The sequence below is a fragment of the Strix uralensis genome, chromosome 3 (genome assembly GCF_047716275.1).
Source record: "Strix uralensis isolate ZFMK-TIS-50842 chromosome 3, bStrUra1, whole genome shotgun sequence".
In the NCBI taxonomy this organism is placed as follows: domain Eukaryota; kingdom Metazoa; phylum Chordata; class Aves; order Strigiformes; family Strigidae; genus Strix; species Strix uralensis.
Window position 1 is genome coordinate 85,336,088 of NC_133974.1, and position 13,312 is coordinate 85,349,399.

The window sequence follows — 13,312 nt, forward strand, 5'->3', positions numbered from 1 at the left end:
AAATTTTCTTGCTCCACTAATAATAAAATACAGTATTAGAACAAATTTATAATTTCCAGAGGTTTTCAGACCCTAATGTCATTTCTCACAGATAGCCAACCTAGCAGACAAACTAAGAAACGATCAGACAAGCATGAGTACTGCCGACTTGTACTTGAAAAGTTTGGATTCCAGGGAACATGCAGTCAGGACTGAGCTTTCACAGGGAGCACATAAATCTGTGGCAGCACCTCCCCTGAGAGAAACAATTTCCTCCTCTCTGTTTTAATCAATGCCTAACATTAAAAACATCTTTACTGGTGAAGTCCAGACTCTCAAGATCATAAAACTAATCAGTAAAATCTACCAGATAGAGGAGTGCAAGTCACAGACAGCTAGGGCAAATCACATGAAGACCACAGCCATCTGTCATTGCTGAAAGTTCCTCCTGCAATGACAGAGCACAGACAAATCTATCTGGAGAAGATACATCATGTCAGATTTTTTTGGCCCAGGACCAAATACATTTTATTTAATTGATACAGAGACCATATCAGACTTCATACTCTGCCTTATTGGCTGGGTGTAACACAGTACAGGATCTAGCAGACATGCCAGGATTTAGGCTGAAACAACTATAAAGCAAAACCCATTGGTTCTGCAGGTTAAGGTCAGCTAAAAATGTCCCTGTGGCATGTCAGCATGACCTTTGAGTTACAAGGCATATAAGCACAGAAACTGATTGCAGCACATCGGCCTTTTACTGTTTTGAAGAAATCAGTGTCATGGTTGCACTGTCACTTGGGAGCCTAAAGCCTAGAAGGATACTCTACCTGGAAGAGAATGAAATTAGCTGCATGGTTTCCCACTTCCCCATATGTGTATATCTGAAAGGACAACAGGCCACTAAGATAAATGATTAATGACAGTGCAATCACTTAAAAATACATGAGATACATCAGCTCAAAGATTAATAACCAATAAGACAGCCTGTAATACAATGCAAGGGAAAAAAATCTCATGCTTACAAAAGTGTCATCAGGGACCTTTGGATTCAAGCTACTTGGTAGGTTTAGCAGCTTGTTAGCAGACTAGTGTTTTGTCACTGTTTATTATTAGAGACACCTCTGTGACATGCTTGGTGTACAGTCAATGTGCACAGCAGTCACAGCTAGAGGATCTAGTCCTGGAAGGGGTGGCACAGGCGGCGATTAGAAACTGTCTGAGGAGTACCAGCCAGGGAGAGCAGCTGCACCATGAAATGCCAGCAGTGGCTCACCAGGGTATCTGGGGCCATCTCAGGAAGGAGTCACGCTCAGCAGCATGGCCTCCTTCTGCTACAAAGCTAGATGGACTGTATTATTACTCTCCTCTGGCTTATCTGCTTACATTTCTTATCTAAATAAATCAGGGAAGAGGTGTGGGAAGAACAAAACCTTGTACTCTTGGGTTTTGTTCTCAAAGAGAATTGGATCTGGGATGTTACAGTTTATCCCACAGTGCCCAAAAAGAGTGCTGTGATCAGTGAGATATTCTGGTTCTAGTGAGAAAGGAAGAGACTGGAAGGGTTTCTACAATCCACTATAACTCAGCAACTCTGCATCTTAGTCTCCCTCACCCTATCCCCAGCAGCATACTGCTGAACTAACCAAAGACCACAAAAGCACAGTACTACAGTCATCATGTTAATTGCTCGCTCCACCTCCCAAACTTCGACACAGCTGCATCCACTGCCATCTTCTTCCTCTTCATTTGCCTTCCACCACAATTCCCCTTTCTCCATAAGCCTACACTCAGCTCCTGGGAAGATTTCCACTATCATCCCCAATGCTGCTGTACAAGTTGCTGGATCAGATCCACAGTTGCCACTTGGCATCTGTACAGCGGGCCATTTTTCTCATCTTGAAGGCCCTGCACTCCACAGCTCCTCTGTGTGCTTCCTGTGTGTTCTAGACACCCCGTCGGGTAAGGAAACCTTGCCTGCCCAGAGCGAGCAACACCACCACAAACTGAATGGACTCTGGTGAATATTTAAGACAAAGAAGTCTAAGGCTGAAATATGCCATCCTGGCTGCTTGTGGGAATGGCAGTCTGTCCCCATTCATCAACTCCAGAATCCTTCTGGAAAAAAACAGAAGAGCATTAAGTAACTGCAGCCCCATCTGCTTTGCCACAAAGCAGCAGGGAAGCCCACTCACTGCATTCCACCAGCTGCTGAGCCTTTTGTTAGTCAAGCAAAGCTCCAGAGTCATCAGTATGTACATTTGTAATATGCAATATACTGACCTTTCAGCTATTTTATTGACATGCTGTCCTAAACTTATTTATAAGATAAAGGACAGATTTCAAGTGGACTAGAATTTAAACAAAGGAGGTGATTCAATCACATAATGAACTAACTGCTGCCAAGATCCCAATCAGGTTCTGGAGGTAATATGTAGTTTTTACAGATAGGCCAAGCAGAGGGTTTCTCACGACTGTATTCTCTACAACCATATGTGTTTCACATCCTGCTTTTTTTTTTTTTCCTTTTCTTTTTTCAGCAAGGTCTCCAAGCAATACACTACAAAATACCACACAAAATACTACACAAAAAATACCACACAGGAAATGCTACACAAAAGCCAGTTTGCATTTAACCATAGGTTAAACTGATGCATTATGACACTGCCATTGAGGGGCCATTATCCTCTAGTAATCATCTGTCATTCTTAATTATATGACTGCAAGTTAAAAATCTAATATGTTGTGACAAAACTGTGCAACTGAAGAACTGCAGAGTAAGCAGTTTGCCAACTTGGAACAACACTGGACAGGACACTGAGTTTCAGAACACCATGCTGGATTTTCACCATGAGGAGAGAGTTCTTTACAGGTTAAAAAGTGGGTAAAGTTGGGGTTTTCAAACATCTTTCAGACGGAAAGGCAGCTGAACCACCCCATTAAGTCATCAGGAAGCCAGTACTACTTTCAGTAGATTTCACTTTTTTGCAACTTATTACACTGTTGATAAATATCACTAATGGTCTTACCATTAATCATATTTGTGCGTACTAGAAGATTTGAATGGAAGCATTTAAGAAAACATTTAACTTACCTCTGTGATAAACCTAAAAGTATTTTGTCCTTTGTTTAACCATAGAAGCAATTGTTCTCCTTTCCTGGAAAAGCTGTGAATCTACTATTTTTTGTAGCAAAAAAAGAGAACTGTAGTATACTGAACCTTTTCTTCAACCAGAGACTGACATGATTAGCAGTCCCAGTCTATTATAATAACAAAAAAATTAATGTTAATAATGAAAGAAAATACATCCCATTTTCCATTACCTTTTTAACACAAAACACAATGTAAAATATATCTGAAATTTACTTGCTCCTGAGCAAGACTAGAACAGTCAGACACTAATAAGCAACAGTCAGAAAAAGGATAGGGTAGATGAATTAGACCCAGGTCAGCATGAGAATACCCCGTGTTACAAAAAGATACCATTAACTCTCTAGGGTTAGAAGAAGGAAACAGAAAATTCACATTTTTATCATTCAAAACACTTATGAACATTTAACTTGAAAAATATGATAGGCATAGGACAGATATCCTGGAATGGTTAATACCAAATCTCAAAGGATGAGACTCCTACCCAGACTGTGATTAAAATAAGGAACTCAACACCACAAATCATTTTAGGGGCCAAAGATTTAGCAAGATTCAATGAGAAAGCAAACATATATAGGAATAAAGAACCCAGAGTGTCAGGACCTGGAGCACACTCCAACCACTGGCAGCTTAGCTGGCTGTTCAAGGCCAGCCAGTTGACAGAAGGTATGAAGAAAACTTGCAGGAACTTGAGCAGAGGTTCATCCTTAAACAGCTCTGTTGGGAAGACTCAGTGAGGGCAACCCTCTTTCCCTTCAAGGCTGCTTTAAAGCTGAGGTTCTTACCCTGGTCCTTGCCTGAGCTGTGCCACAGCCATGCACCCCATTGATCCAGGTCCAGCCCAGCTTCCCAGCATGACTACAGGCCTGCTTCTCCACTGTGGACTTGCCTGGCAATCACTGATCCTGGTCACTATGTCCAGACCTGACTGTGATCCTGACTCAATTTCCCAACTTGACTTCGTACCTACCCTGACACTACAGATTTGCTTGGTGGTCTGGCCCCTGGGCTGAACTCAGCTACCATCATCGGCACTGTCTGCCTCACTTGGGCTACAGTGGGACTAGTCCCTTGCTGGTGAAGCCACTGCTTCTGCTGGCTTCCTTTCCCTGAGGGAACAGCTTTGCCCTTGCTGCGCTCTGACATAGAGCTACAACAGCTGAAGCTAGCAACAAGTATTTGCTGGGAAACAAAACCTGATGTTTGAGCTTTTAAAAAGTTGTGCAAACTGTCACATATATGCTGCTGGCACAGATCTGCTGAAGCTTCCCCTAATCCAGTACTAGCTACTGCCAGATGTGGTACCAGAGTTAACAGAGTCACTCAGTCCATAGTAACATCGCTTCTCCCTTTGTCATACAGACTACATAGGAGCTCACGCATTAACACGAGAAGTTCTGCTGAGGTGTATTTTCCTTGACATCTTTGTCATTGCTCATTGATTAGCACAGAATTAGCTGACTGGGGTTTAATAAATTAGTAACTGTTGTAATGCACAAAGAGGAGTATTTTGTTGGTCCAAATACAAAGCAGAAAATATCATTCTTGAAGGATCAGAATAAAAAAATCAAAGTATACAGTAAAGAACAAACTAAAGGCCCAATTCCCTCCAATTCCATGTGTAATCCTCAGTACGGATCAACACCAATGTCCTCCTGTAACTCCCCACACCACCCTTTAGATCCCAGTGGCTCTCCTTGCTGTCCCTCTGCCTACCTTTCCAGCGGCTCACATGATGGGCATGCTACTCTCCAGCAGTCCATCCATGCAGCACTACAGAGCCTTTTGTCATCTCCCTCGAGGCACTGACATGTTGTAGCCATAAGAGTTGAGGAGTTTAAATCTCAGCATCACCACCTCCAGCAGGCCACACTTCACTTCGCTTGCAACTTGCCCTGCAGCCACAGCACACCTGCGGCCATGCACAAAGCCTGCGGCCATGCACAAAGCCTGCGTGCTGTGGCACCAGGCAGCAAAGTACGCTGTGGTCTAGAAACTCAGCACCAGGGCATCTTTGAACAGAGGGATGAATCTGCCCCCCATTTAATCTAGCCCTTGTCCTGTGTTTCCACTAATGTAGAAGTCTGAAGTGTGGTATAACTGAATTATGCCTACTTGACAAAGTTAAACAAGAGTTAACAACCAGTAAAAAGTCTGTATCAAAACAGAGGAAACTGTATGCTCTTTAAGCACTCTCACATATTTGTTTTGAATAAAAGTATCCTACTGATTTCAAAATACAAAAGCCCCAACAGCAGTTTTTCTCCTATAGTGTTACATCTTAGAAGTATCATCACTAGATATTAAAGTTAGCTAAAACCCAGAACTCAACAGGAAAAGAGATTTGAGACACCACATATCACTTCCTTCTGCAGGCATGACTTTTTTTTTATAGAAAATAAAAACCAAAGATTTTTATTAACTGTACTGTAGATACCTGTACAGAGTGTAAACTTTAATATTTCACCAGACACGTGAATAATTCTGGAGAAAGAGTTATCAAGCACCTTCATTTCAACAAATTTTTGATATTTACAGTAAGACATACCTGATTAAGTGTATGAATAAAATGAATTAAAAGTTATAAAAAGTTATACAAAAAAAAAATCTTTAAAATGCTTATATGCTTTGTTATTTTATGATAAATATACAATTAAAGACAAAGATGTCACACAGTTAAGACTCAGAATTTGCTCTGTTTTAAACTGTTACTGTTGTGTCCGAAGAGGGAGTGAGGAAATGGGGATGTTAGCTTACTGCTCTGATCATGACATTGTGAAATGTGCTCTGGCAGAAGCCTCACAAGCCCTGTTTTGTTCTGCTGCTGCAGGCTGGCTTGCAGGTAAGCTTCCTTCCTAACACACACTGTGGAAGCCAAACTTCACTTCCAGATGTGTACTGCTGATTGGACATAAGAATATACATTTTGATTTTCCTTCCCTGCTGCAAACTTATTGGTGATGATGAAAACATCAACTTTGCTTTTATTTTCAGCACACTTTTTTGCTGTTACTGAATATTGACACATAAATGGGGCATCACTATTTTTTTTTCTTTTAAGCACCAAGACACAGGTGACCTTCCTGGAAATCAGATTTTTAACTGCCATGGTTTCTCATGGTCTACAAAAAGGCATAGCATGGTTTGCTAAAGAAGAAAGATTGCTGGGATAGAATTCAAAGACCACTTTCAGGCTTATAGAATCAAACACAGAAATATTCTTTTAAAAGCTCTCAGGAAACAAATATGACTGTGTGTCTCTAAAACCAAACATCTCCAAATGAATCTACATCCATTCTTTGATGAACTATCAGCAATAGAGATCTATATCTAAAGTTTGTTTAGTGGAACTATGCAGGAATCCACCTCAGACAGAAGAAAAATAAATCTCTTAAAATCTAACAAAAACATCAAATACATCCACTAAGCAGTGCCAATTATCTATAAAGAATCACATGCTGTGGGAAAGGATCACAAGAGCTAGGGTGAGAACTACCCTCACAGCACATGGATTAAGTATTTCTGTAATACAAGAGCCAAAAGTTGAGATTCAAGTTTTGGAAGTGGAAGGACTGATAGTGGGAAGGAATGCAGTTAGGCATTAAGTCTCTGATATTACTAGGTGTTCCCACTCACATCTATTCATCCTTGGGACCACCTGGTTGCTTCTCAGGGAGAGATATGGCCCAGTCACGTATATGAAGGGCCAAGCATGCCACTATGCAGATAACTGCTGCATACTCAGCGGTACAACCCAGTCTCAGGATTTGAGTCATGCCAGCCTCTTTACTCTGTTCAGTATTTGTTACTTTTAATTTTGCCAAGAGACACAACCTCCTAGCCCAGCACAGGTGCAACTAAGGCCTCCACATTTACCTTTAAAATAAAGGAGATAATTTTACAAGGAATGAGATGCAGTTGGACCCAACCCAGGCAGCTCTGTCTTGCTTAACTGCTACAAAGCAGTCACTGCCTGTGTGTGTGTCTGCACATGCGCATTGTGGCTTGCTGTCAGCAGCACGGAGCACTTATTTTTAGGGCCTGATTGTGTTGATAGGAGTGAATTGTTTACAGCACATTTCCAAAAGGTGTCGGCTGCTCTAAAGCTTATTTTTATGCTCAGTTTCTTTCTATACAATCCACTCCAACTGTGTTGTCAGGGCAGCGGCAAGAACGACCTCCTGGGGTAGCCAAGCAGAGGTGAGTACAACCGCCATTATTCACTGTGCAGTAGTTACGTCCTGGAAGAGAACGGAGAGGTAAAATGTTAAAGAAAAACAAAAGCTAAACTACAATAAAATCCAACACACATACATATAGAAGAAGTGCAGATTCATGATTACACTAGAGAAACAAGCCATGATGAGATTGAATGAGTGAAACAAAACTATGCTTCGAGGAGACGAGAGTCATCATATCCCTTGTGTCAGGAATAAGATTAAAAGAAAAATCAAGATATCTGGACAGAGCAGGAGAGGCAACATGAAAAAGTTGAGCTGTTCCTGAAGTGGTCACAGACATTAGAATGAAGAGACAGTGAGTGTGGAAATACAGGAAGTGCAACATGTGGGGACAAAGTCCAAAATGCTACAGGACATCATCCCTGGGTATCACCCACTACAAAAAACATGGAGGAATGACCCATGAAAACAAAAAAAACTGGGTGGGTGGGGAGGACCACGTTAATGTTGAAGGGTAAAATGAATGAAAGAGAAGACAGTGCCCGAAGCAGTGGATCTGAGGGTAAAGACATGCACCCCAGAAAAACACTTGAAATAGACATAATGATGAGAAAGAAATGATAACAATGTTCTGAATATTATAAACGTAAGCATTTACTCAGAGCACACAATGTTGTTTTGTTTTACACTGCCTACCAAAATGGAACTGTGAGTTCACTAGTAATAACAATGTAACTAATTTCTTAATTATTACACTCATATGCATTTTCAAGCTCTGAACCAAGCTTTCAATTAAATTACGTTTTTTTACTATATATATTGAATAATTGGAAGAGAATCTATCTTAGGGTCTTTTAGGCCTAAGGTAAAAACACCGCAACTCCTGTATTTCCAGCCACATTGTAATAATAAAAAAGTGAACTCTTCTCCTAACTGTGATTTGCTAAAAACAATATAACTGAAGAGTGATATTGCTCCCCAAAGAACAAATTGTTATTTCAAGGGTATCAACTTCCTCTCTTCTGAGCTTCACAAGGGGCTTTTCAATAACGTATTTGAAAAACTTAACATTCAACAGAGCAGAAAGACCAGCCCAGCCACACTACCACCTGCTGTTTTCTGACCATTCCCTTTTTAAAAACACTGATCTCATTAAGGACATCTGGAAGACCATGATATTCTGTAGTTTAAACTTAAAAATAATAAGGCTCTAGCCATGAATATAGCATTCAATTTAGATGATGGCAACACAGCAGCTTTTACCATGTCAGATCCTCATCTTGATCATACACTTGTCCTTTCATAAAGGACAGAACAGGCCCCTTCTTCCCTCCCTATTCTGGTTTCATATGACAACCACAACTGCTATTACGAAAAAAAATTTAGGTGTCTTAATTTCTCAGTAAATGAAAATCTAAGCACTAACCATTTCTTCACTAACTACCTAGATCAGTTGGCAGCCTGTCAACGGAAGCTGCTCCTAAGTTCATTTATATGCTAAGAAGTTGCACAGTTGTAAAAACTTGAGAATCATCTGGATTACCTCCTGGGCACTGAGCAAAGGCTGTAGTGATTCCATAGAGACGGGAGCGCTTGTGAGGCTGAAAGTTATCCTTTTCTATTGAATTCATGCGATCCACTGCTACAACAGCATCCCTGCCGTATGCAGAAGAGAATATACAGAAGTGAGATGAAGGTGGAAGTACAGGGGAAAACCAAACAACAAAAAGGAAGAACTCTGAAGTTGCTTCTTTTTTACAGTTACATGTAAAATTCCTAATTTTACAGTTAGGAAGCAACGCCAGAAGCAAAATCTTCCAAGAACTCATCTTTCCTGGACAACTGAAATATGTCATAACCTTCATACTAGGCAGCTAAGAAATTTAGCACGGAGCAACCTTACTAATTTTGAAAGTCCTTCCCATGCAGTACATTGTCCCTCTCCAGGAATGCGTCTGTTAGTAGTTTTGACACATTCTCCATATTCTACCCCTCTGACATTTTCTGTGGTATAGCTGATATTGCATAATGATTATGGGCAATGTTGTATTTCAGGTGGAGCCTGGTATCTGGAAGGAATACAGCTAATCGTAAGCAATTTTCTTCCTAAAAAGAAAAGGGCAGTCAACTGACAGACTTGTAACACACTGTTTTCTATTTATACAAGCCTGTACTAGAACAGCATTTCCTAGCTGTTAGGTTCTAGCTTGGAAATCCTTACACACATTAATAGCTCTTCCTGCTGCAACTGATGGAGTCATTTGTGTAAGAGTTTGCAGACAGCACCCACACAACCATTTACATAAAGGAAAAATATTTTAAAATGCATGGACTGGATTTTTTTCTGGAAAATACAGTAAACTAAATCTTGATCATATGTCAATGTTTTAGATCACTTGCAACAAAGAAAGTGTCATCAAGACAGTAAATTTTTTTTTTCTTATTTCTAGTTGAACATTCAGATAATATAGGCATAGAAAGCCATGAGTGATGAATTTCTACCCTCTACAATCCAGCAAATACAGCCATAAGGGAAACATGTTAGCTCCCACTCCTTTCCCAAAAATGTTCAGAGTTGAAAGTATTTTCTCAGACGACAAATCACTATGCTGAAAATGAAAAGTCAGTTAACTGGCAACGTCAATAGGTCAACTCTACAGATCCACTCCACCCTGCATCAGCTATTGCCAGGAAAGCAACAAAACAGGAATGTGTGAGAGGTCAGACATGAGAAATGCAGTATATACTTCAGTTTCTACCAGGGAGAAGAACAGATTAAAGCACTCCATAATTTCTTTAGCAGATAACATACCTTCTCCAGTCTGTGTAGTATAAATTCTTCCCATAGCTTGTAACACTAAAAGGATACTGAATTCCTTCAACAATCTTTCGTCGACCAAGCTGATTAGGGTTCATGCATTCCAGCCTCTTGGTACCTGGGTGTAGTGAAACAATTAAGCCTTTGAACCAGAGCAAGAGAGCTCTCATGAGGAATGAAGGACAAGCATAAGCATGCAAGCATGAACAGAGTAAAACTTCCTGGAAGTCTTTCAGTATGCTGCTTAGCCAAAGCCGTCCCTCACACCATGTCTCTATGTGTGCCAAAGATTGGATGGAAAAGTACTTTGGTGCTAATGCTAATCAGCATACCACCTAACTTACAGGAACACAGATGTCCAGTGCAGCCATGGCCACTGCCCACAAGTTGAGATTCCTGCTACAGATACCAGCATCCTCAGGCTGATGTGGAAACTGACAGAAGGTCTCCTCCATTCTGGAGGGATACTTCAGCCACTAACCAGTTCCACCCCCTCTGGAAGGCATTTTTACAAAGATAGTTTAGTGAGCATGTTCCCAAAATGATTGCTGGGAAGACTGCAGGAAGAACATCTAACTTGCAGATACAAATAGGGTGTAAAAAGATCTAGCTGCAAAGCTACTACACGCCTTGGGAACACTGCTAGTGAATGTAAACACCTATAGGTTTCTCTTAAAAGTGGGTTTCAAAATTAGGGAGAAACTAAAAAAAGAGACAAGTGCGAGAACAAGAGAGGAAGAGAGAAAAAGAAAAGAAAGATAGCACAAGATGACATATTTGAAGATTGGAGAAAGTGTCTTACAGTGAAAGAGAGAGCTCAATCTTTTTAGTATATCAAAAACTTGAAAGCTGACTTGAAGTGTAAAAGCACCTCCACAGGAGGAGATCTCTGGCAGAGTCTACAGGGAGAAAGACAGCAAGATGGAAAACAAAAACAAACATATTTAAATTACAATTAAAAGGACACTTTTTTTTTACTGGTAAGACATTGGCACAAAACTAACAATGCATCAGTGGCAGAACGGTCTTCTCTTGATCTTTAGATCTAGTGTGAATTGCTTTTTCAAGACTTGCTTCAGTCAAATAGAAGCAGGACTGTGCCTAAGGTTACAGGTCTTAGAACAACAGTGCCAGGATGACATTCTGTAGGGCCAGATTAGATGAATCAGTGGGTTTTTTTCCTATAGTCTTAAACTCACAACTTCTTCTACAAAGGCCTAAGCACTCCCTACCTAAAGAGATAGCCACATATAAGACACACAGATATAAGCCTGTTGCATTCCTAGAAAGTTTTGTGATCAGAATTGAAATCTTTCAGCTTGCATACAGTTTCATGTGAATGCTACAGTGGCAGTTAACAACAAATAAATTGAGTGACTATTAAAGCCAAAAAGACAGCATGAAGTCTAAGATGCAGACCAAAGAACTATAAACATTAATTGGCTGTGCATAATTTCAGGACTGGACATACTTATTCCACTACTATTATGAAGAAAGATTTTAGCACCTCTTTACCTGCATCTACCCAGCACAGCATTGAGGAATAAGGATCAAATGTCAGCCCATTTGGTAACCCAAGATCGTCTGTAACAAGAATTCTTCTGTTGGTGCCATCCATATATGAGGTTTCAATTTTAGGAGCTTCTCTATTCCAGTCAGTCCAGTACAAGTTTCTTAGGAGGAAGAAAAAGGCAAGAATTAAGACAGTGACTGATCTCAAAGTAACATGCACACACCCTACATAATTTAAATAAATAAGAAGGACCACACTGCACTTTTATATAGAAGTAACAAAAGTATAGTAAAGATGTAGCAAATGTTATATTTCCATTAAAAACAAAAAGAGGAAGCACACGCATGAGAAGAGATGCTTTCTCTACATTGTTTGTTATGTGCAAGATGCCAGGCAAAAAGACCTCTATTGCAACAGTTCAGAGGACCATTCAAAATATACGTCTACAGATATCACTGCCCATCACATCTGCTCAGGTTAAGCAGCAGGAGCATTTGGCATACGTTTGTGGGATTCACTCAGAACTACATTTTTCTTTTCAGTACACCAAGTAAGCAACATACAGTGGAATCAGAGCAGTTTATGGTCGGGGAGAACCCCAGAGAGGGCCATTAATTCACTGATGCTTTATTATTAATGCCCATTTGTTAGTGGTGGTTTTTTATCTCTTGGATGCACTTTCTGTGGCTGAGAATTTACACAGCCCCTTGATGCAAGCACCTCTGTTGTTTACTTGTTAACACATACACAAAATCTCTACTAGGAGACAGAAGCCCATGCTGCTTGACCTGAACCCAGAGCCCTACTCTGTCAGTGGGGTTCCGCACAGAGCAGAGGTCTCTCCTCAGTCTGACTACACTTGTGCCTCTCCCCTCCTCTCACACCATGAGGTGCATTTGTTTTTACTTATACTGTCACTTAATGTACATCCACAGATGTTTTCAGCCCACTATTATATGACTATTATGTAGAAGTTTATTTTATGTTAAAGGAATTAGAGGAGACAACACTATTACTTTTTTTATGTAATTTTGTATCACTCAAATTTTCATGGACACATGCATTCTTTTCTCACTACAAACTTTATTTGCAAACATCTGGAACAAGGATGCACCTTCCAAAAAAAACTCTCTCTGAGCAATATAGTACTTTTATTCATAAATTAATTCTCACCTAAGAGCATTCTAAATGCCTATTATATCAATTAAGCAAGCATTTAGTAGAGCTTCCCAACAATTTGAAACCGAAAAGAAAGCCTCTTTGATTCTGTGCTTCTGAGTATTTTGACTGAAACGTCTTTTCTCAGCAGTAGCCACACTACAGAAAGTTGCACCAGGACAACAGCAGGCAAGTTCAGACATTAATGATCAGACATGCAGTACTACCATGGACTCTGTAGCAGCTTTTAATTTTCTCTGTATTTCTTCCAATATTCAGAGAGGAAAAAATGTCAGCAGATAAAAAGTATACTTAAAGTGTGTATACGCTTCAATTTTTGCAGGCTGGAGCCATAACTTGAAAACATTTACACTTTCCTACTGACACTCTGCTAGGCTATTTCTGCGACTGCAGCTTACATGCTAGATTTTTGAAGTAAGTAATTATCTGCATCTTCAAATGGAAGCCTAATAGGACCCTCTCAGGCAACTGAATGACAGAAGCAAAAA

The 13,312-nt window shown here is 40.2% G+C and overlaps 1 protein-coding gene across 1 annotated transcript in view; it reads right to left on the reverse strand.

The window, feature by feature from the left end:
• Window positions 1-5,492: 5,492 nt before the first annotated feature.
• Window positions 5,493-13,312, reverse strand: part of NID1 (nidogen 1) — a 49,330-nt gene continuing 41,510 nt past the window's right edge. Inside the window, exons 17-20 of the mRNA XM_074863187.1 lie at window positions 11,648-11,805; window positions 10,127-10,250; window positions 8,858-8,970; window positions 5,493-7,374 (exon numbers count right to left, since the gene is read on the reverse strand). Of these exons, the coding sequence (XP_074719288.1) occupies window positions 7,253-7,374; window positions 8,858-8,970; window positions 10,127-10,250; window positions 11,648-11,805 (517 nt within the window). The 3' untranslated portion in view covers window positions 5,493-7,252. The remainder of the gene's footprint in view (window positions 7,375-8,857; window positions 8,971-10,126; window positions 10,251-11,647; window positions 11,806-13,312) is intronic.